This window comes from Podarcis filfolensis (assembly GCF_964270895.1).
Source record: "Podarcis filfolensis genome assembly, chromosome: 1".
Lineage (NCBI taxonomy): Eukaryota > Metazoa > Chordata > Lepidosauria > Squamata > Lacertidae > Podarcis > Podarcis filfolensis.
In genome coordinates this window covers 89,583,269-89,611,254 of record NC_139604.1, presented here as the reverse complement: position 1 = coordinate 89,611,254, position 27,986 = coordinate 89,583,269, and the positions used below count along the sequence as shown (strand labels likewise).

The 27,986-nt window shown below is 42.3% G+C and overlaps 1 protein-coding gene and 2 long non-coding RNA genes across 7 annotated transcripts in view; 1 reads left to right on the top strand and 2 right to left on the bottom strand.

The window, feature by feature from the left end:
• Positions 1-27,986, bottom strand: part of LOC310759923 — a 114,563-nt gene that overhangs the window by 41,925 nt on the left and 44,652 nt on the right. The window lies entirely within an intron of this gene.
• SUSD6 (sushi domain containing 6) overlaps positions 22-27,986 on the bottom strand; it is a 58,346-nt gene continuing 30,381 nt past the window's right edge. For all 5 annotated transcript variants that reach the window (XM_083607375.1, XM_083607377.1, XM_083607378.1 and 2 more), the window contains 4 exons: positions 13,690-13,887; positions 12,311-12,449; positions 8,035-8,459; positions 22-6,323 (listed from right to left, as the gene is read on the bottom strand). In XM_083607375.1, coding sequence (XP_083463501.1) covers positions 6,298-6,323; positions 8,035-8,459; positions 12,311-12,449; positions 13,690-13,887 — 788 coding nt within the window. In that variant the 3' untranslated portion in view covers positions 22-6,297. The remainder of the gene's footprint in view (positions 6,324-8,034; positions 8,460-12,310; positions 12,450-13,689; positions 13,888-27,986) is intronic.
• On the top strand, positions 3,678-27,869 carry LOC310759908. The gene is made up of 3 exons (XR_014546631.1): positions 3,678-3,811; positions 24,680-27,448; positions 27,480-27,869. It is a non-coding gene; the product is annotated as an uncharacterized lncRNA (long non-coding RNA).

The following is a 27,986-nucleotide window of genomic DNA, read 5'->3' as shown; positions in this document are numbered from 1 at the left end:
AAAAAAAAAACCCTCAAGCAATTAACTTCAAAAGATTTTTTTTTAATTTAGAAATGCAGTTATATACATAGAATAATTGAAATTAAATTAAACTTTGTACAAATATTAAAATACTATCTTCACACCCACTTCAATGTACAGGATACCAGAAAAATATATATATATAAAATAAAGCAAAATAAAAACTGATTGACATCCTGCACAGCGTTATGGTATTTTTAAATCCCACATATATACGAGTACCATTCTGCAAATAGTTTCATAGTGGTGCAACTCAGATTACAAACAAATAAAAGCACTGAAGGCAACCAGGTTCTCCCTGTGTGTTTGCATCTCCAACTACCTGCAGCCTGCCCACTGGGTAACAGAAGGTGTGCAAGTGCTTGTTCTGATGGAACATTTGGTCTGAACTGTGTGAGCTTCCATGTAAAAGCAAATGCAGCAGTGCTATCTCCAGTAGAAATGGACAACCAGTATTAGCAGAAGCCAGTATCTCAAGATATATATTAACATAGAAGTGTTCACCATTCAACACACATCTCCTCTGGTGCAAGCATTGAAATCTTAATAAAGTGACAGAGGTGGTCAACTCCAAAAGCAATTTTTAAAAAATCCGCAGGAAAGAAGCCCAGGACTGAAGCGTTAGAGTTAGAGAGAGAGAAAGAGAGAGAGAGAGAGAGAGAGAGATCTCCATAGGATACTACCTAATATGAATTGAGCCAATGGAAGGTTTCCTACCAACCCCCCCCCCCCTACTCAGTCCTTTGTTTGTATGCTCACTATGCTACTATAAAAGCAGTAAGGGAAACAGAGGGCTGATACACACATCAAAACAGCAGTTCTCTCTGCTGTGGGCACAACATCTATTGTAGATGCAGGGGTGGGAACACTCATCAGCCCCAACCAGGATGGATAATGGTCAGGGATAATTGGAGGTGTAGTCCCACAACATCTGGAGGTCCACAGGTTTCCCCATACCAATAATAAAGTGTGACAGAAATGCATGTATTGATGTGTTTACAGACACTAGACAGTAGTCACTCCATAGACGTGTAAATTGTGAACTGATCTTAACTCACGGCCAACTTTGTTTTTCTGAACAATGTGTATGGGTGGACCATATTTGGAAATGATGGTAGAGCTGTAATACAATGCATCCAGTACTGCTTAAACCACCTGAAAACACTGTAGTAAGAAACCTCTGGTGGGCAGCAGGTTGGCCAAGAAAGTCACAGACTTCCTCACAAGGATTAAGAAACGGTACACTAACAGATTCAGTTGTGCATGTGCTATATTACCCTAGTGCAGGTACCACTAGCATCTTGATTTTGGAAATGCTCTCCCCATGCGCCACAGAAACCAACTAATGTGGTATTTACTCATTTATTTGGTAGACATGAGTATGCATTCTCATGTGCAAAAAGCCCCTGGCAGCCCCTGTGGTATCCAAAAGAAAATCTCTCAACGAGAAAGTGGTAAAATTAAGTATGGAGTGTACAAAGAAGCCCTTTCAATCTCCACTTACTTCTAAAAGGCAATGAGGAGTTGGGCGGCACCTTTCTCTCTTAGAGTTAGTAACATGCATTTAACACTCTGCCTAAAAATGCTGCAAGGAATTATCATACAAAAGCGCTCCAGTGAGAAAAAATGTGTACCAGAAGTGGCCCTAGAAAAGAGTTGATGCAAGAGAAGCCTGCACCCAAGTGCCCTGCCCCTCCAGTTCCCCTTCATCCATTGTCCTGCCTTTTTTTCTCAATCTGTAGGGTGCATCAAAGCCTACTGTATTCATGCCATTAAAAATGGAAAGCCAATCCAATGTCTTACTTCACCTCTTGCTCCAACTAATTTTACGTGAGAGCAAGTTTCAAAGCTAAGCACTTGAAAAACCTGAATGCACAATCCTACAAGTGTTTGCTGAAAAATAGGCCTCACTAAGTTAAGTGGGACTTACTTCCAGGTAAATGTGTATGGTATTGCAACCTAAATGGTAATCCTATTTGTCGCAACTTGCATGGGCTCTCAGGTTTCAGATTTTCCTACAAGAGGAGTGACACCATGGCAAGGACATCAGGCTTCCTGTAAATGCTAAAGCTTCTTGGGTCATCGGTAGTTAATGGGCCTCATCATACCTCAAACAGACAATCTTGACTCCTGCCCTCTCTCCAGCAGGTCTCCAATGTCAGCAGCAGCTGTTTTAAGAGACACTTGCTGTATGTGCCATACATAAACTGGATGCACAAATATCCTGGCAGCTTACCACAGTATGTATCTAACCACTGGAGAAGTGCTGCATTTTAGTTTAAACAAGTGTTATCTTGCTTTTAGCAGTAGGTGCATGGAAGTATAAGGGAAGAGCTATTGCTCAGTGGTAGAGTACATGCAGTGTACACAAGAGGTCCCACATTCAATTCCTCAGCTCTTCACACACACACACACACACACACACACACACACACACACACACACACCCCACTTCAGCTGGGAAAGACCTCTGCCAGTGAGAGTAGACTTTTCTGGACCAGCATTAACTCAGTATAAGGCAGTTTCATATGATCAACCAATATTCTAAATGGAGGGTGACATGGCATGGGAACCACTCATTTATCAGAGGTGTTATGTTCCAGCATTGAAAGGGCAAGGTGAGCCTGCAGAATCAAATTCTAGATGCCTACAATTTTCAAAAGCAGACAAATACAACCTTAGAGGAGTTTGATTCTTGCCAGGCACAAAGTGTGTCCTTGCAGCATCTGGCATTCTGTACACAAGACCAGAAGAATTTGATTAAATTAGTTGACTTATTAGGCACCTAACAGCCACATAGCACTGGGCCAGTGGTTGTTTCAACTGATGTCTCAGAATTCTTAAAAAAATGTGTCATGGTTTTAAAACAGGGGACCCCCTTCATTTCCAGCCTGAGCATTAGAATAGATGCCCTGAGCATTATAGATAATAGCTATTGCTATTCTTGCCCTTCATAAATTTGTATTTAAGAACCTGAGAATAGAAAATCTTAAAAAGGGGGCAGCTACATTCTTAGCCTGAAGACCGCAACATTTGTATTTCATTTTTCAAAAACCAAATTTTATGAAAGAGAAAAACTGCTCTTCTGTTGTCTCCCATAAGATTTCAACCATAAAGTTCTTTTGTGTCCCTCATTTAAATTACTCAGGTGAAATGCCTATTCCAGATTTAAGACCCAAGTTGATATCTGACTCTTCATGTACCTGCACAAAAAATATGAACCATCCACAGGTGAATGGGGGATGGAAATTAAGAGTGGTGTTATTGCTTCATTCTGTTGTTAAACAAAAAAAAGGAAGAAACTAGATACTTTTCTTTGGGCTAGGTGTCACCCAAAATTCTGCCACTCTTTCACACCGTCCAAAACATTTAGCAGTTCTGTCACTGCAACTCAAGATGATAGATATGGGCACAGCTAAATCCTTCTGCATAAATGGTGCTCTTTAATTGCTGATATAACCTCCCCATGCAACAACACCCCAAATATATCAGGCGGGGGGGGGGAGGCTTTCTTTTATAAACAGCAGAGGAATCTAAGCCACAGCATGGCTGTGCTGGCTGGGGCTGATGGGAACTGTACTCCAAATCATCTGGAGGGCATCCAGTTAGTGAAGGCTGATCTAAACACCACATTGAAGAAGAGCAGCCCTCTCTGAACAAGGTGAGAGAACCTGCTCTACCACTGGGGGTCTCAAAGAGCAAGCCTGGAAAGCCTAAGGTTAGGGCCATATATGTATTCTGTGACAACAGTCAATATTGGGCATCAAGGCAATCCACATTTCTGTGGCCTGTATACATTATAAAAAGCAAACTAATTGCCATCCATTGGGCTACTCTTGGGCAATTTAGTTTGCTTCTGCTAATCAGGATGAAGCATGAGGAACTATGCAGAGCCCTGAGACTTTATTCTCTCTTCTGCTTAATTTTAAACTGTTACGTTAGCATGTGTATATTGTTTTCCACAGCATTGTACATACTGATTTTTAAATGATGTGTTTTTCTAATTATCATTATAATTATTTTTTCTTACGTTCTTTTAATTGCGGTTGCCAGTCCCTAGATACGTTGTGAACCAATCTGAGCAAAATCCTGTGAGAAAGCAGCATACAAATAAGCCGGCGATGAAAAGACGATGGTCTGATTTCAATCAGATACATCACCCACAGATTTGCAAGGCAATTTTCACAAAGGAGCTAAACAGCTTTGAATTAAAGCTGCAACCTGTAATTATCTGAATGCTTGGGTCTATATTCAGTACCAAACTGTGTGCTTTTGTGTGGAATGTGCACAGTGTGCAATGCCCATCTGATGCTGGAGAACACGGACAGTGGCCCAGGGAATCGTGCTGCTTCCCATTCAGATTTGTTGGTGGTAGGCAGGTTGGGGGGGGGGGAGGCAAAGTGCTGCCTTTTTCCACAGCTGTCTCCCATGTTAGTGCATTATTATGAGGCAGTAAATGGGGTTGACCTCTGCCACTTCCATTTTTCAAAGGATGGGCTTTCTAGCTCCCTTGATATTTTAAAGCACACTGTGGTTCTGTGTGCTCACCCTGGCTTTAAGACAGGGCCAAGTGTGAGAACTGGCAACCAAGCCATTCCACTTTTGTTGTAGGAATCTTTAGGAAAGGTCACAGAACTGTTTAATTAAGGAAGGCTCACTGGAGAAAATCTGGGAATTTATACCTCCATGATGCCATCAAACTGCAATGCACTGACCACAGAGGGCTAGATAAACAAGAGCAATAAGTATATTTATATGGAAAAAGGTGGAGGTAAGTGAACATATTCCCTGCATAGAAAGAAGCAGTGTGCAATGGGAGTGGGTGGAGGAAGAAACTGGGGCAAGGGGTCTTCCAAAAGGGTAAAGACAGCAGCATGGCTCTTTCCATTCTATTTTGTTTTAAGGCAGACTATCACTGTTATTCATTCAAGGCAAACAGGACATGCCAGATACAAAAAGATAGGTACTTGCTAATGGTGATCCATTTTCCAATGACTAGGTTCTAACAGAACCAGGAGGAAGACATAAGCAATGCAGGCTAAACACTAAAAGCCCTGGCATTGCTTTCGCAAGGATGGGACCCAACAACAGCAACAAAAATAAAGTGGTGAGGCCAAAATTGCTCTCTCATTAAGGTGGGTCAAAGTAAAGGCATAGGTGATGAACCCTACTCGGGGAACAGCACAATGTGCACACACACTGACATCCTACAGTCATTCCACAGAAAACGAGCTCAACACACTCCAAGATGAAAGGCTTTGGATCAACTATGGTACAGCTGTTGTATTGCTGGCAGGCTGGCTGTTCTAGGAAGAGGGCAGTCATTTTCCATGTGGGCTTCTCAATGCAAGTGCTCTTAAATCTGGTCATAGATTGAATTGCTCTAAGCTGTTTGTCTCAAGACAACCCTAGACTTCAGCTCACACCAAGTTTAGAGAATCGTCCTTGATGAACCAAGATAGAGGGGGGACAGTTTTGTTTTGTTTAAATGGAAGCTTGCAGAGGTACAGACACTTCACCCCGGCAAGTGTTCACTTTCTCCCTCTCTTTGGGAAACAAAGAAAAGCAAGTGGCAGCCTAAGCTTGCCATTAATGATCTTGTTTTTCTTTAAAAGAAAAAGAAAAAAGGTCAGCAAGTTGCAGTGGCCTTTAATATAGCCAACACTGCCCAAGTTCAAGTGCAGCTACGTTAAGTAGTCTATGTTACTGAAAACAACTGAGGGCTGCAGTATGTGTATGTCACTACAACTGGACTCTGACCCACCCCTCCTCACAGCCCATCCAGAGGTGTTCTGACTTGCCTTCATAAGACAGTGAATAAATGGAAGGAAACTCTTTGCACCCAGAAAAGCAAGCTTGGTTGTTGTTTTTTGGCCCTGCTTTCTGAGCAGAAATCCAGAAGCTAGTAAAGCCCACAAGAAGCTGCAACAAGCCAGTGTGAGAAGGAGCAAGGCACAAGTAAATAGCAGCTCTCCAGGGACCACACTCAAACATTTGGTGGGGTAGGGGAGAGGTATGAGGAGCTTAAGTCCACTGACGTCACTGAAGCCCCCACTTAATGTAGATAAAATGTGGGGAGGAACGGCTGGCACCCTGTACACCCCACTGATGCATCGAGGAGGCATCCTGGCGGCATCCTTTGGATCTTCAGCTATGGGGTATGTGTCTGGAGGTATTCAGGGCACAGCGCATGAAGGTGGGGAAAGTCTGCGAGGAGTGCTCACCATCCCGGAAGAAGGAAAATGGAGAGAAAAGGCTAGACAAACGCAGCAAGCCTCATGCTTCTTTCAACAATGGAATATCTGGATTGGGAGAGAGAAAAAAGACAAGTTAAACAATCTTTTGTGTTTACGTTCCATATCTGAAATACCACACAGCACAGTCTTGATATAAGTCTCGGCTGTCCATAAAGCCCTTTCCGTTTATCAAGTTCTTATTTGACCATGTCAAGCTTCTATAAAAATGAGCCACCCTTTAAAACCCTTGTCAGTCATGCTTCTTCAAGGACTTTCCCCTAGCAAAGCCCCAAAGTCTCTTAACTATTGAGGATTTTCTTGGGATGAGAGACTAAGGCTTACTGACTAAAGCTGCTTTCTTCAGCAGGTGTCAAAGGACTGCAAAATAATCACAGCAGAAAGGATCAACTTCCCTCTTCCCCTCCACACACAACATCCTGCACTTTCTGTCATCCACATGAAAATACAAAGTCCGGAGTTCAGCAGCTGGAACTAATTATGAACATTTAGAACACTTTACTAATTTGGTAGAGTTTATTCAGATTACAAGATAAGGATGTGCTTTTGTTGTTGTTCTTAGCTTGTTTCAAACACGAACAATTTTATTCGTGATGGGAAGCAAAAATTGGGTCTCATAGAAGGCTATCTGGTGGGCCCGAGTTTTTGATAGTTATAAATAAATAAATAAAGTTATTATTTATACCCCACAAATCTGGCTGGGTTTCCCCAGCCACTCTGGGCAACTCACAGCATACATCAGAACATACTAAAACATCAAACATTAAAAACTTCCTGATACAGGGCTGCCTTCAGATGTCTTCTAAAAGTCAGATAGTTGTTTATTTCCTTGACATCTGATGGGAGGGCATTCCACAGGGAGGGCTCCGCTACCGAGAAGGCCCTCTTGCCTGGTTCCCTGTAACCTCGCTTCTCACAGTGAAGAAACTAGCAGAAGACCCTCGGAGGAGGACCTCAGTGTCCAGGCTGAATGATGGGGAACGAGATGCTCCTTCAGCTATACTGGGCTGAGGCCGTTTAAGACTTTAAAGGTCAGCACCAACACTTTGAACTGTGCTTGGAAACACACTGGGAACCAATGAAGCAGAGGCAGAGCAAGGTGGGTGCGGCCCGCCCCGGGTGTCATCCCTGAGGGGGCGTGGCATTGCTGCCCCGCCCCCTGGGACGCTTGCGGTGGGCGGCGCACCCCCCGGGATGCTCACCGTGGGCAGCGCCCCCCTGGGACGCTCACCCCGCCCCCGGGACACTAGCCCTCCCCCCGGTGCACGCCGCTCCAGGTGCCAGACCAGCTTGCTCTGCCTCTGCAATGAAGATCCTTTAGGACCGGTGTTAAATGGTCCCAGTGGCCACTCCCAGTCACCAGTCTAGGTGCTGCTAGTTAGCAGCTATGATCCACTTCCTTCCACTCACAAAGAAAAAACTGTAATGTGCAGGGGGTTCCCCCCCCAGAATGTGCAGTACAATTGTGATTGCCAGTTTTTATGATCAATGAATGGCCACCATTGTAGATCCACACCAGAAGCAACATCATTACTCAGTCCATTACTGAATGACTTATACCAGAACGCTGTTAGGGATTGTGCGTTGGAGAAAAGAGGAAGAGAAGGGAGGAGGAGCCTAGTACTTTTAATAAAGTATTTCTCCTTGTAAATGTTCCACTGTAAGGTGAAAGGAACTTTGGAAACACTAGGATATATGAACTTTTAAAATTCCAATTAGCAGGAGTTTAGGTGAAAGACTTATTTTTCAGTTTGCTTACCATCAGTGTACTCCTCTGAGGAAGCAAGTGATAGAAGGCTTTGTACATCACTGCTTTCTGAGTCTGGAGCTTCTTTGTGCCCAGGTCTGCTACAAGATGCACCAGCAACCCAAGAGGAGGTGGTCGCCTGATGAACTAGAACAGCCTCCGAGTGGTGAGAGCTGCTAGCTTCACACAGTCCAGAACGTCCAGGGATTTCATCCTCCCCAGCAAAGCAGTTGTGACCCACTTGGTCTGGTGGCTGCTGCATCTCCCTCGCTCCACTTTGCCCAGCTCCCTCCGAAAGGACAATCTGTACCCGTGAATCCGAAGGAGGTATACAGTTCCCAGCACTGCCATAGACAGCTTCTTCATAGGATGGCAGCGCCACCTGGACTCCATCCACCACGATGGACACCTGGTCCCCAGAAACACCTTGATCACGCCTGCATTTGAATTTTAGAGAAAGAATCCACATTATGTTCTGTGATGCCCAAGAATACAAAAGCATTTGTGCAATGCTGTATCTGCAGAACTCCTAGATTCAGTTCTTCTTGACATGCTGTTTCATTACACTTTGTACTTGAAATCAGCCAGCATAACTGGACTTCAACACTTTCACTGGCAATGGCAAGCAAGAAGCAAGATTCCTGGCCTTGGAGGTGCAGGGGGTGGGTGGGCAAGGTTCATCTCAGCAACTGTTTGGCAGTCTAATCCCCATCCCAGTTTCAAGCCTGGGAGGAAAGCTGGGGACAATTTAGCAACTGGAATGCTGGAGCAGGAAAGGGAAACAAGGGGCTTCCTAGCCTGTCATGGCACCCAGGGCACATCAGCCATGTGGCAGCCAAACTCCATGCTTCCCTTTTGGGTTGAAAAAGGAAATACACTTAAGGTTTCTAAGCTCTTTACACCTCAGCCCTTACAAGCAGGTAAGACAGGCAATATGACCATCCCTCTGTGCATTGCAGATGGGCAGGGAAGAGACTAAGGAACAATGTTAAGACCACCCTGTGTGTTCATGGCTGAACTGAGATTTGAACTTGGACACTCCCAGTTCATAACTGAGCACTGGGCGATACTAACTCTGTAAGTTATACACTGGCGGGGGGGACCTAAGACTCACACACATGAAATATTGGACACAAATGACTATAGTAGCTACTCAAGACTGGTGGGACATAGTGGGACAAATCACCTCATCAGCAAACGGTATCATATGAGTGTTAAGCAACAGACAGAAAACTGAGGTGAATTTATTAACTATTAGCAAACACCTTATACCATAACCCCATAATCAAGGCGAGGAGCCACAGCTCTGGAATCTGTGCCCTGATAAAAAAAAAATTATGGCATTTAACTTCCTGGGCTGGTATCGCAATATTGCTGTGCTTCTATGGAACAGCTCTCTGCATCCGAAGCCAGAGAAATGGTCTATACAGCAGCAAAAGTTGTCTGTCAGGAGGATTAACTGCTCAATGAGACTCCTCAACCAGGAATGCTTCGGCACTGAACCCTATATCCAGGTTAAGAACAGCTAGAATGACTGGGAATATTGTGACTAAGAACAGCATGTGTCAGACCATAGCAGGAGGGAAAATTCTCAGCTTTTCCAGGGAACTGTCTGGGGTTCCTCCCACATATGTGTGTGTTTGTTTTAACAAACCCTCATCAAGTCTCCAGAACTAAGTAAGATTTCGAATGTCCAATTCAAGCAAGGGCTTCAGCTTCTGAGACAATGGAATTGATAGCTATCCCAAGCAATGTCAGGATTCCTAGTAGAAAACCAAAATCTAAAGAATCAGAGGTGGCTCTTTAATTGGGGCAGATGGAGCAGCACCCTTCTTGCACCCACCAGCCAAAGCGCACTCTTTCCCTGCTCTCCATCACTTATACCACACTTTTTGCTTGCCCCCACTGAGTCACATGGCCTGGCTTCAGCGGCAGTCTCCTCCCTTGTTCTGGCCAGCCAAGGGAGGTATGCATGCTTCTCTTCCTTCTTACCGTGGCTCCTGAATTGCCCTCATAACTGAGCTTCAGTAGCAGCAGCCCATTTTTCTGTTTTTATTTTAAGCGTAATGAGGTGGTCTAGTGTGTATTGATGGTGGTTAATAGAGAAACTGGGATGCGGGTTGCACTGTGGTCTAAACCACTGAGCCTAGGGCTTGCTGATTGGAAGGTTGGCATTTTGAATCCCTGCGACGGGGTGAGCTCCCATTGCTTGGTCCCTGCTCCTGCCGACCTAGCAGTTCAAAAGCACGTCAAAGTGCAAGTAGATAAATAGGTACCACTCAGGCAGGAAGGTAAACAGCGTTTCTGTGCGCTGCTCTGGTTCGCCAGAAGCGGCTTAGTCATGCTGGCCACATGACCCGGAAGCTGTACACGGGCTCCCTTGGCCAGCAAAGGGAGATGAGTGCTGCAACCCCCGAGTCATCCGCGACTGGACCTAATGGTCAGGGGTCCCTTTACACTTACCCTTAATGGAGAAACAGCTAACATCACCACTCTCCCTACCGTGAAATAGGCTTTTGCTGAGTTTTACAATTGTGAAATGGACAAGTATTATTGGTCTCTGTTTGCCCACCCCTAAAATGGGTGTTCCATTTCACAGCTGCTGCTGCTGCAAAGAACAGCATACCTTAAAAAAGAATGCACAAATGTTTTCTTCTTTTGGGGGAAGGGGGGTGTCCATTATCCAAGAGAATGGTATAGGAAAGACAACATGTCTATATGGTTTGAGACTAAGCTTCAGATCTGTTTCCATGCAAAATTGGAGAGTGTAAAAGCAGAACAGCAGACAGGACTGCTGCAGAAATTAGCCATGAAGCAACAAAGCAGTGCCTGTTACTGTGGGCCTCATCGCCTACATACATTGCAAAAGAGCACCACAGATGTTTCTGGCGCTCTCCTCAATGAATAATTTCTGTGTTGTGTGATTGCTGCCCTGAGTTCATTATCTTGTTAAGAGGCAGACTTTCTCTCCCCAACCACCAAGCCTCCTGCTACTTCAGATACTGGGCTTAGAAAGGAAAATTATGCCTCATTCTGCATCTGAGAAGCTCACTGTTTGTTCCAATATAGAAACTAGTAAGATGGAAAGTCCCTTCTCTCTCAAAAGAACATGCCTTTCTTCTACCTCGCTGCAAAATATGCTCTGTGTGAATAAGCCTGGATAGTTCAGTTGGTTAGAGCATGGTGCTGATAATGTCAAGGTTGCAAGTTCAATCCCTGTATGGGGCAACTGCATATTCCTGCATTGCAGGGGGTTGGGGTAGATGATCCTCAGAGCCCCTCTGACTCTACAATTCTATGATTCTATGTGACCCAGAACCCACATACTAATGCCTGTATTTCAGCAATAGCTACTTAACTGCTGCCATTTAACAGCCTCTGCAGCAGAGACTTGGAAGGCTCACTAAGCTTCTATACTAAGCCCTCCCCTATCCCTCTAAGTGAAGACCAAAGCAAAGCTTCCACTCAGCAAGTGCATCGCCACCATCAGGTGAGCATGAGCAGCCCCCAACCTTTGAACTATGGTGGTGGACAAGTATTCTGGTAGTTGCACTGCAATCCCTCCCCACAGCTCCAAAAGTGGGAGGCTGGATAGGGGTTGTTTAGCTACTGTGTTACTGAAGTGCCAAGAGCACCTCAGCTGCACAAAGGTCAAGTGTGCAAGCCCCCCACTCTCCCTTTTCCTGCAGGCAAGAGTGAGAAGGCTCTTTGGGCCATGCAGTGGCCAAACCAGCAAGGGAAATTGTAGGATCTTGGCAGCCACAACTTTTAGCAGGCTGTTTTGGACCCCTGCCAAAATTCATCAGTAAAAGCTGTGCCTAAGGAATGCTTCCCAAGGAACTACCAAGGCTGAATCTTCTCTACAGATTATGAGACTGCAGTCATTAGAGGCCTGCACAACTTGAGAACCATCAAGCCCAATGCAGTCTTCACAGCCCCCGCCCCCTTTTCTACAATCCCCTGGAGGCAATAAGAAAAAAAGGCTTATCAAGCCTTTGCAGGTCGCAACATGGAGCTGCTAGACTGCATTAAGCTTAGTGATCAGTCTTAGTTGTGCAGACTTGCAGCAGGATCAGCAGCCTGATAGCAACTTTTTGCCAAAGAAAGCAGATACTCTGCCTACTAGAACTCAACCTAGAGAAGAAATCCACAAGAGTGAAAATAACACCAAAAGAATAATAAAAAGGAGCAGGCAATAAGCATGATTGTAGGCAGGACAACAGCATCTGCATGCACAAACATCTGCCCTCTAGTTACAGGTCATCTCCACCAACTCCCAGAAGCTCACCTGCTGTGATGAAAGGACTTCAGCTTTGGCTGCAGCAAAACAAACAACACAACTAAGAGGAGGATGAGAGCTACAGAGCTTGCTGTGGAAGCCACTATGGACAGGGTGGGCACTCCTACACTTGGAGGTGAACCTTTATCTGTAGAGCAAAAGAAAAGGTTGTTTTTTAATGGTTTCTTCTTATGAAGCAGCTGTTTCCCATCACCAAATAAGAGTCCTAATAAACTGGGCTAGGAGAGAAAGTAGGATTATAAAGATGCTCTGGTCTTCACAAGGCCAGCTTTGTCCTCAAGTCAGTTCCATGTGGAATTGTCCTAGGGAGAGACCTGTCCCAAATGCATTCATTGGGTTGTCAAGTGACCCTTAACCATTTGACAGCCAGGGCCCCTTTCAAGTGTTGAGGCTATTTGGTTACATGAATGCAAGCTAACTCTACTAGCTAGCACCCACCCACCCCTACCTCTCATCTGAATTGCATTTTATATCAAAGGAACAAGGAGTTGAAATTTTCTCCTTATTTATGTCTGGATGACTAAGTCAACTTCTCATCGAGCATATTGGTGAACTGTGAGACTGCTGCATCTTATCTGTTTAATAGCCTGTCTTCCTGTTGTGCAGAAAGCACCAATCCTTCCTCCACTCACCCCAACAATCTTTAAAAACATGCATGATTTTCAGCACATCATCCAGCTTGCAGGGAATTTCTCCTTTCCACAACATTTTATTCAATTACACACACTCCTCCCTCCCTCTGCTCCAATACCTCATGGTCAATTAAATGACAAACATTTTCCTGCAGACTTCTTGGCTTTCTGTCATGGGAAAGGAATTCCTATCCAACTGGTAAAAACCTTGCAAGACACAACTGTCAAGTTACTTTGGGAAAGTTCTTTTATTTTTGAGACAGGCAGGACTAGGCAGAGAGAACATTCTGTGCTGCAGCAGGGTACAATCAAGCAATATCCAAATTAGACCCCTCTCCCTCAACTTGACCAGGTTCACTGAAGCTGATGGGATTTGAAATCAAACAACCTCTACAGGGCTGCTCTTAAACCATAAGCTTGCTATTTTAAAAGAAGATCAAGGGGAATCATTCAGAGTTATGCATGAAACCTTTTTACCAACCAAAACTGGTGTGTGAGAATGTCGTGAATTTGGGTAGGAATGGGCTAGAGATTTTTGGCAGAATTGTCTCTCACACAGCAACTTACACTTCAGGAAAGACATGATTACAAGTTTGCAGTGGCAATGTGCCCTTAGATAATAAGGTTAACCCAATGCATTTTCTGAGGTCTAGACAGGCGCTGATTTATGTGCTAGTACTTGAAAGGCATTCAACAAAATGAGAGTGAATATATTCACAGTGAAGCATTACTGACCTTGGCTGAGCCTACAGGTAACTTCCATGTCTGGGTTCCACTTTCCATTCTTGCAAGTCAAATATTTGTAGTCTCCCTTCAGCAGATAGCCTTCCTCACATAAATACTCTATGACACTGTCAGATGTCAATGGCTCTTTGCAGGGGGACGGGTGGCATATGTAGCCTCCATTCTCAGGCTCGGGTGGCTGTGGACAGACTGAAAAGGGAGGGGAAAGAGCAGTTATGATAACAAACTGAACAAGGGGAGAGAGCAAGAAAAGAAGCAGGAAACAACAGGAAATAAACTGGATGTCCTCCCTCTACCAGCTTAATTCTTGTAAGTGCTATTGAGACGTATAGCACAGATTTTCTGAATTTCAACCGTTAATGAAAAATGCTGCATAGTAATCAGGATCCATTTTTTGCTCATGGCAGGTGAGAGGAACATATGCAATGGATGCTGACTGAGCACCTCAACTCCCCAACTAGCACTCTGCCACTGCCACAGGCACCATATTCTGTTGCTTCTAGGTTGGCAGCTGAAAAGCCAGGCGGCATCCCTAAAGGTCCTTCAGTTGCTTCTGATCATCACAGCCATAATCTCAACCTATTTTAATTCCAATGTAAGGGGAGAAAGACTCTGTGTTGGCCAGCAGGTAATGGCTTTTCCACCTGCCTTGCCTCACCCGCCCCCCCAGCCTTAGGAGCCCTCATAAGGGAACTGTTGCCAGAAGAAGAACTGTGAGGAGAAGGGGAGGGGAGAGGGAGAGAGACCTGTTTGCCATTAGAGGGTGGTTGGTCTCACCTGTGCTTCCCCACCTTCAGCCCAAGTGAGTTCCTGCCATGGGCATTATAAGACTGTGTATTTTAATGAGCTGTATAGAGTGAAAGAATATGAGTCATGAGGGTGTGGAGAGAGCATATATGAACTGATGTTGTTTATTTTGTTTTATGTATGATAAATGTTGTATTGTTTTGCTAATCATATAATACGCCTTTTGCTTTAATGGTGATTTTTAGCTTATTTTTTAGTTGTTTTGTTAACAGTGTTTTATAAATTGTAGCTGTTTCACTGATGATTTGTTAATTATCCTATATTATGTATGCTGCATTTGTGATGTTCCATTATGTTCTTTTGACTTCAGCCCCAAAAGTGCACTCCTCCATTGTCTCCCGAGACAGATAGATGCCAACAACAACAAATTATGTACTATTTGTGATGTTCTATTATGTTCCATCATGTTACTTTTATTTATTGTTTGCAAACGGTTTTGGGATTCATTTGAATGAAAAGTGGCATAGAGATATAATAAATCAAATCAAATCATTTGTTCCAATTACAACTTTTCAGTTTAAGGACTTGGAAAAACAATTTAACTTAGAAAAGCCCTGGAATAAGAACAAAAAAGCCTGCTGGATCAGGCCAATGGCCCATCTAGTCCAGCTTCCTGTTCTCAGTGGTCAACCAGATACCTGTGGGAAACCCGCAAGCAGGAGCCAAACAAGAGCACTGTGGCTTCCTGTGGCTTCCAGCAACTGGTGTTCAGAAGCACTGATGACTCTGACTGTGGATAATCCATTCACACAATGGTACAATTGCACTACTGATTACTTTCGGCAGCAGGGGGGCAGGACTAGGTCTATAAAAACATGCAATAATTATTCATGAATAGATTAATTTATGAGTGTCAGATCTTTCACTCTTCCAGAAGTGCAGAAACAACAGCCTCAAATAAATAAAAGATACATGCACTAGTCTTCTGTCTAGGCTTTTCTCATTATTTCCCTTGTAAATGTGCTCATCAAGGTAACTTGGTAATGGAGTGTAGAAAATAGATTGTGCCACTCCGTGTTCAAAACCATCTGTTATAAATTAGTGAGCTCTCGTTTCATTTCCCACAATATGTAAAACGTTAACTGAAGCTGAAGTTCAGCACAGGAATGCAAGTTCAACAGCCCAAACCTTGAACAACATGGACTTTTACTGACTAGACATCTTCATTTTTTCTCTTTGTAGTGTTGAAGATCAGGCATCTTCAGCATGAGAGCAGATGGTTATGTCAAGAGAAGGGCAAGTTCCAGAAGGAGCTTCTCTCAAAATCTGCCACAATAGTTGGGGGTTACAGCTGACATCAAGCTCAGACTATGTTGATGGCTGTTCAAAAACCTGTCTCTATACCACGTAAGATGTAATGTATAATGCAATAGGAACACAGTACAAGATTTTTAAAATGAACATTTTAGTGTACTTCTTACTCCCACCCAACCGTTTATTTCACTATGAACTTTACTGAATTCACAGCAGAAAAAACTTCAATGTTTGTTGCTCCTGGTTTCTTCATATCAAATCATTATTGGGAAATTACTGTTTCCCTGTCAAGCCTGTATTTTGAAGAAGAGTCTACTTTTGTAAGCTAATGTTGATAAATGAGAGCACGCTCAAGAGAAGGGATTTGTCTGTGTAATCATAGCTGTGCATTTATGTAATTAGACACAAACACTTATACAGTGTAAAATATGCCCAGTCATTTCAGACTTCCCCAAAGCTTTTTAATAAAAGATCCCCAAAAGAGAAATAAAGACTAATTACAGTCTTATACCAATGCAGTCACCAGCTGGTGATTCACAAGCAGCAGAGTTGAATTCTTAATTAACATGCGGCAACACTAGAAATACTGCATCCTCATTAACCCTCTACCATGATTAGCAAACCAGGGAGGAAACCTGCCAGAGTACAGCTTTCTATTAAAAATATTGGGTGGACTTTAATGCCGTGCCATGACAAACGCTCCATCCGCAAAAGCATTTCCGCTTCCCAGATGGAATGACCCCCCCTTTGCACACTATTCTGGGGGTTCTCTGAACACCTCCCCAAGCCAATTTTGAGGGTTCACGCTGATGGGACACATTTGGTTAATCCTGCCCTATGTCCTGTAGCGTGCTCTAACTTTGCAGTTAAAACCATCTCATCAGTAGGCCACGTTCCTAAAAGCGCTTTGAGAAATTTAAAGAGTCAAATAATGGTGTATCAAATCTTAGCTGATGATTATGGAACGTAGTAACTATTTGTATCTCATAAGCTGCCTTAATTTGGTTTCTGCATTAATATAAAATTGGGCTTTAAAAATATTACACACCAGCAAAAGTATTACTTATGAACCGGATTTAGAGTGTGTTTGCTTATGTTGACAGACCTTCAAAAACACACATATCCCATAGTTTTCCAGACATTTCACTGGGGAAAAGGTGTACTTTATTTTTGTGACACAAAACATGTCAAATCTATATTCTAATTTGTAATATATTTCTAACAAAAACAGCAACAAATGTAACAGGGGGAAATTGCATAGAAAAAGACAATCCATTCCCAGGGTTAGCATAATTCATTACAGCATTCCAGAAGCAAGCAAACAAAGGCCATTTATCATTAATCTGCTTTCCTTCAACAGAACAAAAACAACAACAAAACCAACATTGTATGCAGTCTGTATACTAAGTGTCTGCTGGCTCTCCAAGTACTTGTCACAATTAATACATTTGTGTCCACTACTAGGACACCTAAAAGCTTCAGTGTTCCAAATCAAACACAAACTGAAAAGTCACTAGCAGATAGTATGAAGGCTTCAATTTCAATCACGCACAAGGCGAGATAAGCATCACTAAAATAGAACTCTAACCAGAAGCGATAGGTAGCCAAATGTTTTAATGGTTCTCTTAATAAGGCAAAGGGACGCAGGTGGCGCTGTGGGTTGAACCACAGAACCTAGGACTTGCCGATCAGAAGGTCGGCGGTTCGAATCCCCACGACGGGGTGAGCTCCCGTTGCTCGGTCCCTGCTCCTGCCAACCTAGCAGTTCGAAAGCACGTTAAAGTGCAAGGAGATAAATAGGTACCGCTCTGGCAGGAAGGTAAACGGTGTTTCCATGTGCTGTTCTGGTTCGCCAGAAGCAGATTAGTCATGCTGGACACATGACCCGGAAGCTGCATGCCGGCTCCCTTGGCCAATAAAGCGAGATGAGCGCTGCAACCCCAGAGTCGGTCGTGACTGGACCTAATGGTCAGGGGTCCCTTTACTTTACCTTTAATGAGGCAAACAATGACTAGAGCTACTGAAGGGGTCATGAAGCAAGCTGGAGTGGATATCACAACCTCTGAAACTGAAGACTCAGAAGTGAGAGATTTAAATGCTGATGATTACAATGAAGTTGTGATCTAATAAATCGATGAGGTAGCAGAAGGAGAATAAGCTCAGTGGAGAAGCTGGAGGAGATATGGAATTTCTCCATGGAGACAGCTGAAAGAACAGAATGAAGTGATGAGTCACAGGTGGCGCCCCAATAGACATGGGATCCCTCAGACAGAGAGGTGAATAAAGGGTGCACACCCTGAAATATTATGTCAAATAGCTTTCAAAGCACATTTGCACATTAATAGATGGGAACTGTTGCACCTGAGGTTCCCTGGCTTTCTCTGTAAGCCTTGGGCAACGTTTGCAGGTCTCAACAACCTTCACGAAGACAAATGAGGCCAAGATTATGATAGTCATATTCAGGGGTTTTGCTGCAACAGTACACTGTAACAATTCTCGGAAAGTGCTCTACTCACCAAAATAGAGTGAAAGTGCAAAGAAGAAAGTTCTCAGGGGGGCAACCCCTCAGAGTTCTTAAAGAGAGGGCACTTTCATTTCTGGTTCTGCTAGATGCCAGTCAGAAATAAACTGAACAAAATAGCACTGGTTCAACCTTCTTGCCCCATGTGTTCAAAGCCAACTGAACCTGGGGGTGGGGGTTTCAAAAATTTCCCAAACGCTCTATGGCTGGATGCAGGTACATTCCCAATAACAGACTGCACAGAAACCCCCGCCCGCCTTCCACTTTGAAATCATTTTAAGGTACAGTGGTACCTCGGTTTACAGACGCTTCAGGTTACAGACTCCGCTAACCCAGAAATAGTACCTCAGGTTAAGAACTTTGCTTCAGGATGAGAACAGAAATTGTGCGGCGGCGGCACAGCAGCCCCATTAGCTAAAGTGGTGCTTCAGGTTAAGAACAGTTTCAGGTTAAGAATGGACCTCCAGAATGAATTAAGTTCTTAACCCGAGGTACCACTGTATATTACCAATTTATGCAACACTAACATCGGAATATCTTCCTCAAAATCTGTGATTTCCCCCTGAAACCTGTCCCCAAAGTGAACTAAGCCACTGAACGAAAAGACAAAGCATATTGTGTTCCATTTCTCCAGATGACACAAGAAATAACTTTAAGAAACCGGATTGATGCTGAGACACTGTAGAAATGGAAGGTTTATACAACCTTTGTGTAACTTCTGACATTTATGAGTAATGGTTATACTGAAGTTTTAGTCTTGACAGAGCTTTGAATGGATTCCTTATGATGCAAAGCACTGTTGAACTCTCAGATCCATCAAATTAAATCATAGTTTCCCCAATCAATAGAAATCTGACTTAGAGCATTCTTATTTAAGATTCAGTGAACTTCTTCACACTTTATTTTATGCTGCTCTTCGCAGGCATAAGAACTGGATGCTTTTCTAACTTAAATCATACTTCAGATTCTCAAGATTCCACAGGAGCAATTTTAAATCATATTTATTCATTAAGGGATCCCATAGACCGTTGGCACAATAGAAACACAGAGGCTTTCAAGGTTCATGTCCCAAGACGAGTCCTATGAACTCCAGAGCTTAACCTATTCCATTACATGATGAAACATGCCAAAATTGCTGCATCTTGCAATATAACAGTATACACAACCTGGTAGATCACCTTGCACACACTGAACTGTAAATTGTTTAAAACCACCATTTGAGAACAAAAGCCAAGATCCGAAGCCACGGTTTGATTGATCCTGGTTTGCTCTGACTAGCCATAAACATCCATGGAAATCCATCTTCTCCAATGGAAAAAAATCTTGAGCATTAGGTTTTCAGAGCTCATTTGACCATGTTTGAATCTCTTTGGTTTATTAAACATATGCAGTTCATATTTCATCCTCCCTCTACATCCACAAGAGCTATAGAAAATTGCTTTAAAATAAAAGTACATTTGACTATGTGTGGTTCTCTGTGCTAGTTATTTTAGGCTCCTAAAAATCAATGCCACATGAAAGTTTAGTCAAACCTACATGAATCATGGAGATCACAGGAAATAGAAGCTCTACCATTCTTTGTCCATGCATGTGTACAACACATGCACATTAGCAAAGGTCTTACAAATTGCACACCTCTCAGAACCTACTTTTCTGTCCCCTCATGTGTCAGAGCACAGGATATACACAATTAAACCAACCCATTTTAAAAAAAAACCAGAGCACAACAGAGTGACTCAGATTCACTGGTATGACTCTGGGGAAGTTTCTTTATAAGTGTTGGAAATAATGCTATGGTCTGCTGTGTACTGTAGCTCAGATATTTTGGAAAGGTGGTTTAAGTCAGTCCAAACTAAACATAGCTAGAGACTGGGGTTCCTTCTTCTCCTCATAAAACCTGTGAGCACAGGAAATTCCCATTTCTCCATATGAATCCAGACTACTAAAATAGAGAATTTATTATTTAAAATTGCTCTTTTGAAATGAGGTAGCTGTGGCTTCCTTAAATACGCAGAAGGGACTTCTTGGTGGTATCCCAACACTATGCAATGCTAGAGTGGCCCGAGCCCCTTTTTACAGATTAGGAACCTTTGAAGGGAGTAATTAAAAAATTAATGCTAGGAGTATTTTATTGTATTAAACTACATTTAACATTTGGCTTATTTTGTGTTTATTATTTGGGAACATTTTATTACTGGATCATTTTATAATTTTTATAAGCGAGTTTATTATAGTATCCTTAGAATCCATCAATTTGAGCAAGTGTTTAGATAACATGGAATATGCAAATAAATCATAACATCCATGTACATCTGGAATTTGTCTGAAAGCAAGATAAATGCAAGCCAATTTAAGGGAGAAGAGTTTGTTACTCTTAATGAAAGCCCAATTCTTAAGAACAGGTATATTTTAATAGTTGTGACCACCTTCTTCTTCTTTGGTGATCACTCGTAGCCAAGCGTCTTCCAAGAACACGGTCTTAACAGTGAGTCCGTATGTGACTGTGGAGGCCCATTCTGGATCCACACGTCCTTCCACAGTGGGGACATAGGGTTGATCATGAGTTGATCATGGTGTATTGTAGTACAACCTTACTGTACGCTTGTGAAACATGGACCACTTATAAACGCCATCTCCAACTCCTCGAAAGTTGTGACCTTAATGCTCTACCTGAATCTCCTTTAAAATAGTTATTGGAAACTCTTCTTCTATTTAATGGTGCTCTTGACAGTACCAAGTATTGTCATGAAAGCAAAAGGCTTCGTTGTGAAGTTTTTAGAATTTCTTTTAATATATAGAAAACATCCATTATTTCAGTGTATTATAAATATAATCCAAATAGTAAAAAATAAAGGCAAAGGAAGAGCACACTTAATATTCTTTAGAACACTGTGATCATGATTAGTTTTTCTCAGTCTCTCCAACGATCCTCTATAGCAGATCATTCCTGCAGTTACATGAACTACTTTTAAAATCCCTCGGACCCGCTAAAAAGGATAGTAGTAGTGCCATTTGTAGACCCTTGAAATGTTAAGGTTTGTGACAACCTTCACTTTTAAAGCCTCTCCAAGTCTCACTTTTATTATCTGCTATGCATGTCAATCAGGAGTACAATAGCTACAAAGCAGCTTTTCAATTAGGAGGCAAACCATCTACCTCTTAGAACCTGGGGGTTATGGTAATTCCCCTTTTGAAATGCTAATATTATTACAAGCACAGCACCAGAAGACAAGTGGCAGAGCCTGGGTGACAAGCCGTTCTGGCTGTGCCCTTTTACAGATGGTTTAATCAGGGTCTATTGTAAGCTACCTAACCTCCCACTCTCAACAGCTATTCCCCTCCTCTGTGGAATATTTGACAGCTGTGGTCCAGATAAATAAAGTTTTGGTAACAAGTAATGGGGAACAGTGAAATGAGGAATAAGCGTGCCAACCGTCTGCAGTGTGAAGCTTCATTCTCAGCCATGCTTACAACTTGCCTAAGGCTACCTTACATGCAGTGGAGGCAACATTTGAAATGAGAATTTCGCTCAAACCACTACATCACGAATTGTTCTTCAAAAGTCTACTCTCAAATCAAGATGGAGCTTAGGATGCAGTTGCGTGTGCAACATCATGAAAGTACTCATTGCCATTTTCCTTCCTTCAAAATGTAGGACAGAAGAATATGATTATTATTTTTTACATATCCCAAAGCCATGAATTTTTACATTAGAGAAATTTCAGAGAAGACATGCTTCAGGGTGTAACCTTTTCCCTGACCAAACATAAACAGGAACCACATTTTCAAATGGACAGAATTATTTACATACAAGGCAAGTTAGAATTTTAGCTGACCACCCAAAAACCTGCAATAGGCAGAACTGTCACCAACCAACCCAGGACTACCGGAAGATAATATTTACATTGACATGAAGCAAGAACTCTTCATATGTTGCTGTTTTCCCACCTCCAATTTGTAGGGATTTCAATGAGTCTCTAAGCAGACCACACACAGAGCTTCAAGCTGAGCCTTCAGTCAAGTAGAAACTAGGCTAACATTTAAACAGGTGAAAAAACACATTAACTGGCAGAGTACACTGCTGATCAAGCTACTGTATCCAGTGAATGAATATTCCAGTGTTTAAAAGTTGTTTCCATTCCACTGCTTGTTCCCTGGCTAGATTTAGAGATGATTGTTTTTAAGACATCTTGCCAAAAGCAGAAGCAGTAAGCTGAAGATTCATATAAAGAAACCATTTTATCACAAGTCAACATTATAGGAATACTTGCTCACAAACTGCCACAGCAAGGGAGGGGGGGAAAGGTAAAGATGGAATAAAAAAAATTCAAGTAAAGTGTTAAGTAGAAACTGCTAGCAGTACATGGTAACCAACCTGTTGGGATTATTTCAATAGTGCATTTGTGTGAAAGTGTGTTAAGAATTACCATCTTGTTCAGCTTCATATATAACGTGTATGCCAGAATGGGACAATTCTAACCTTAAATGACAGACAAGCTTCATCATACTAGGCCCACTGGTGAGTACAGTAATATTTCAAGAAGGAAATACGGATCTGCAGGCACACAATGGACCCATGCCAGTGAGTGTGGCCATTAATTCCCCAATATACAAAGAATTTCCAGCAATTCATTTACCTCTGATACATTACAGTATTCCAAGGGAAGCATGGTTATGAACCATGGAGAGACTAGCTATGTGAAGTGTTTACCAGCCAGGTAAGTGTTTACCAGCCAACTGGCAGGAATGTATGAAGTGTTTACCAGCCAACTGGCAGGAATGTATGGATGTGGGAATTTCAAGTTCGAATTCCCACTCGCCTGCAAAGATCACCCTTGCCTTGAGCATGCCAATTGCTCAGCCTAGCCCACGCACATCATTCCTCAGGGCTGTTGTAAAGCTAATACTGTTCTCAGCTCCTGGAAGGAATGACAATACACCATTCTATGCCATGCCATCCCACACTAATGATGTCAACATTGCTCTTGAGCTGCTCCAAGTTTTGTCTCTTCTTTGCTGTGCCCATGCCTAAAATCCATTCACTTTTGCCTGGAGGTAAGTCATTTATTATTATTAGTAGTAGTAGTAGTAATATTAATATTAGTATTAGTAATAGAATTAGTATTAGTATTTTTCCAAAAAGGACTACACAATGATCAACAAGACAGGATGCCTACCTAAGCTCCACAAGATTACTATGCAATTCCACGAGAACATGCTCAGCACCACCCAGTGTGATGGCTCATGCTCAGACACCTTCAGCTCAACTGAAAACTGTGTGTACTTGTCTGCAAACAAGACATGAAGACTGAGAACATCAACCCTGCTGTGTGGGAATCCCTTGCAGAAAACCATAGTGCCTGGAGACAGGTTGTGTATCTACAGCAGTGACTAGAGGAGGAATGACCACTGGGATGAGTGCAGAGAGAATAAATGCCATGGTGCATCTGCAGCAGCACAACCAGATGCCTTCATCTGCCCCAGCTGCAACAAAACATGCCTCTCCCATATCGGTCTCTATAGCCATGGCGGGCAGGCCCTGTAACTCTCCCAACGGTTTGACTTCATCCCTAAAGGTGCACTCCTCCATTGTCTCCTGAGACAGATAGATGGCAACAACCAACAAGCTTTCCTCCTGCAATCAGTAAGATAGTTTCCCTTTGTCTAAATGTTCCTCAGAACTCCTATCTACTGACTAAAGCGTATGTCTGCAGTCCTGTACAAGTGTGTACATTCTCATTGTCAATGCATAGGCACCTTTCATAGCTCTGGCTGATATTATATTTTTTATGGCTAAAGTTTTATGAGATAGGGTTGGGAGTTTTGGGGGTATTTCAAGCTTTGCTGGTTCTGAACATCTTTATAAAATGCATGTTTTGTGTGGGTAATTCAAGACACTACAAAAGTCATCCCATTTTATAAAGAATCAACTGTCTAAAATGTGCAGAAAAACCAAATTAGCCAAATTCCTCTAACTATAAGTATTCATTATGTATATTACACAGACACATCTGGGAAAGTGCTGTTTCTTCCAACGATCCATATGCAAGAATGAATTTTATTTGCTCAAGTCAATAAAAGAAAGTCACAACTTGACAAAATATTGACTTCAAACACAAAGCATCATAAATGTCCAATTGCAGTCTCCCAAAAGACAGCTGAGACACTGTGCTTTTTCTTTCCCAAAATGTAAGAGATGAATTTACCAAGCAGAACATTCAGCCATCTGCAATTCCAAACCAAGGAAGCATCCACAAATCCTCAGCTGGATGAACTAACAGACAGAAACGCAAATGCAAGGTCATATTCACATATTGGGATCAAATAAGCTGCTCAGTAGGGATGGACAGATCAGTCCATTTCCAGTCTGTATCAATTTCATATGTGTTTGTAAAATAGTTATTTTTTATGCAAACCACTTGGAGTTTATTTTTTTTTATTATTTTTGATTGAGCAGTACAGAAATCTGGCAAATTAAATAATTCTGCCCCATCCTGTTTCTGGCATTAATCTGTGAAATATATCTGAATGAAAATTCATTTTTAAGTATTTATTTTATCAAAATATGTGCATTTCTAAATGCATTTCTTTTTAAAACATGTGTTTAAATTTTATTTTGGTACTTTTTCTGAGCAGAGGACTATATCCTAAGTTTTGGAGCAACACAAAATCTGAAGGATTGCATTCCAATTCTGTTTCACCTGTGGGACATGGGATCTTTTGAACCATTTAAGTGTTCAGAAATCCTTTTGCATGTAAATGTGCATCCATTTTTTAACACAGAAACAGAAGCAAATCCAGTGGCTTGCATTTTGAGTAACTCAAACATTGCCCATGTTTTAAAATTACTGGGTACTATACATTGTAGCATGAATGCATGGACAAGCCTTCAAGGAAAAGTTTTTTTCCCCAGCCAGAACTCACGGGAACTGAGTTCCGGCATCATTTTGTTGTGCTCCAGAGGCGGGAGGTGGCAGAGCGATTGTGGTGGCAGAGGTGGGTGGTGAAAGTTGAAGTTTGGGTGCTCCCTCTCAAAAAAGGTCAACAAGTTCCGACACCTCTTTTTCTAGAAAGAAGTCCTACATAAACCTAAATGTGGTGTCATGAAATAGCCTACTAGAGCAATGGAAAAGAAAGTGGTCATACACAATGGAAAATGCTTCCAACAAGAAACTTGGGAAAGAAGAGTGGAGAAGAAATACCTCAAGTTCTTACCAAAGCTTTCCCCCACAGCCCTTTCCCTGAACAACCCTGTATTAATTAAACAGCAGACACTGGAACATGTCAACGCTTGCTGTTACGAGAACAGATCAGCATTCTGAATGACTATACTATTACAAGCACAAAGTCAGTGATTTGCTTGCTACAGTTCAGCAGGAATAAGGTTTGATAGCATCAGCAGTTTAAACCAGTGTGCTCTCTGCTGAATGGATGTCAGCTCAATGCAGGGCCCCTTCCACACCATGATGAGCACTCAAAGCTGTTACAGCACAACAACCACCCTCATCTAGTGGCACCTCCATGCCTGCACCAAAGATGTGCAACAGGGCTGCTCCCGACAGCAGTTGATAGTGAAATCCTTACAACTGAGCTGGAAACTGCACCAGAACTCATGCATGCAAAGATCTCCTGGGTCAGAGCGAGGGCCTAAAATTATTAGTAAGCCGCCTTATGCCAGGTCAGGCATAGCAAAGTATTGTCTAGTTTGCCTGGCAGCAGCTATCCTAGGCCCTGACAGAGGGCTTTCACACAAACTACTACCTGATCCTTTTAAACTGGAGATTACTAAAGACTGAACCCAGGACCTTTTGCATACAGAAAATCTTACCTACAACAGAGTCTTGTCAAACGTTGTGATTTATAAAGTGGTTTGGTGTGGTGACTATCCCTAAAATGTGCAACGTTAGAAGTGCTCACATGAAGTGCTCAGTTACACTTCCAAGGTCTGTTTACACCTTTGTCTGGCTCTCCTGAACAAGGACCTCTACCTTTCTCTTACCCATTTAAAGGACACATAGTCACTTAAACGTTTTACTAAGAAAGTAAGAACTATTAGTCATCTTCCAAATCATATTCAAACAAATCAGTTTCCCTTATCACAACAGTGGTCTTGATAAGTTCTGAAATTCTAGTAAGTGGTAGAGTTAGCCAGAAGCAGATTAAATTAAAATTTCTCATGTCACCTTTATTTTTTGCTGGATACTGCTGCCAAGAAATGGGCCATGGGGATCTTTTGGCAATATCTGAAATCCTAAGCTTTGAATCTAGCTGCACATCATTTAGGACCGTTACATACAATTAAAGTTAATATTGTCATTCAAGATATATATTCCATATGCTTCAGAGTCCGTTCCATTATACTTACTTCATTTCTTATAAAAATCTGTCAGTATCACTGTACACCTTCACTTGGCTATCTCAAAATGAATTTAGTGCTATAGGCAACTAACCAGTACATAGATTTCTATTTCCTCACATATTATATAGTTTCCCCCTCTCTTCAGGAGCTACATCTGCTTTACCATGGATGGTAAAATTAGAGGAAATTCTTCTTTTACAATATTCATGCCTGCTTTATGAGACTTTAGCCCTCACAGAGGAGTATACTCAGTGTGGGGTAGGAATAATTTAAATTGATGTGTGTCAGCTTCATCTGGGGGACATCTGCTGTCAAACTTTTAGCATTTCCCCATCCCTTTGCATCAGCATCAAATTTTAGGAATGAAGGCAATTAAGGAACTTTACCTTTTCCAATACCAAGTGCACTCATGTTATGACCTTTGCATTCTTTTGTATAAATGTCTAAATAGCAAGGAATCCCAGAAAGCAAGGAGAGGACTAAACTGCTCAAAAATAGGTAGGTATGCCTACTGAAAGCAGAACTAGGTCCTTATCAATATATCAAATCCTTAGCGGACTTTAGGTTACAGTACACAAAAGACCTAACTCTGCTGCCGGTGAACTTTGTTGCATGTCTACAGTCTTCCACCTCTCCCTGAAGCTATCAGTTAACTTGCAACTAACACAAAATAGCTGTATCTGGAAACAGTCACATCCTTAAGGAGAAGGCTCTACTGCAGGTGTAGGCAAACTTGGCCCTCCAGATGTTTTGGGACTACAACTCCCATCATCCCTAGCTAACAGGACCAGTGGTCAGGGATGGTGGGAGTTGTAGTCCCAAAACATCTGGAGGGCCAAGTTTGCCTATGCCTGCTCTAGTGTGTCAAGGAATACTCCTAAACTAAAACCTTTCTTCCCCACAAATACTTTTAAGTGCTGTGGTCCAGCCACCTGCTTGTATGATACAATCTCTTTACCCATTTCAAACTCCAAAGAAAGGAAAGAATGTGATGTACTGTAGGAGACAAGCAGCCCATTTCTAACACAAGGCACAAACCTTTGAACCAATGCAAGCTACAGCTGCTTCAGGCAACTTTCTCAGACACAATTGGAAAACTACACTGAAGAGCTCTAAAAAGTATCTTAAATTCCATATCTATAGTCAGATGAGTTGCCATTACAAGTATTGAAAATAAATAGATATTTCAGAAAATAATTGAGAGTTTCAGGAATGAGACATTACAATCAAGCATCCCATAGGCTTATGGCCAAAGAAGCTATGGAGAATTCAAAAATAAGGATGCATGCATTTTAAAAACAGGCCTTCCCCATTCTCTAGTTTTTATAATCTATCTATCTATCTATT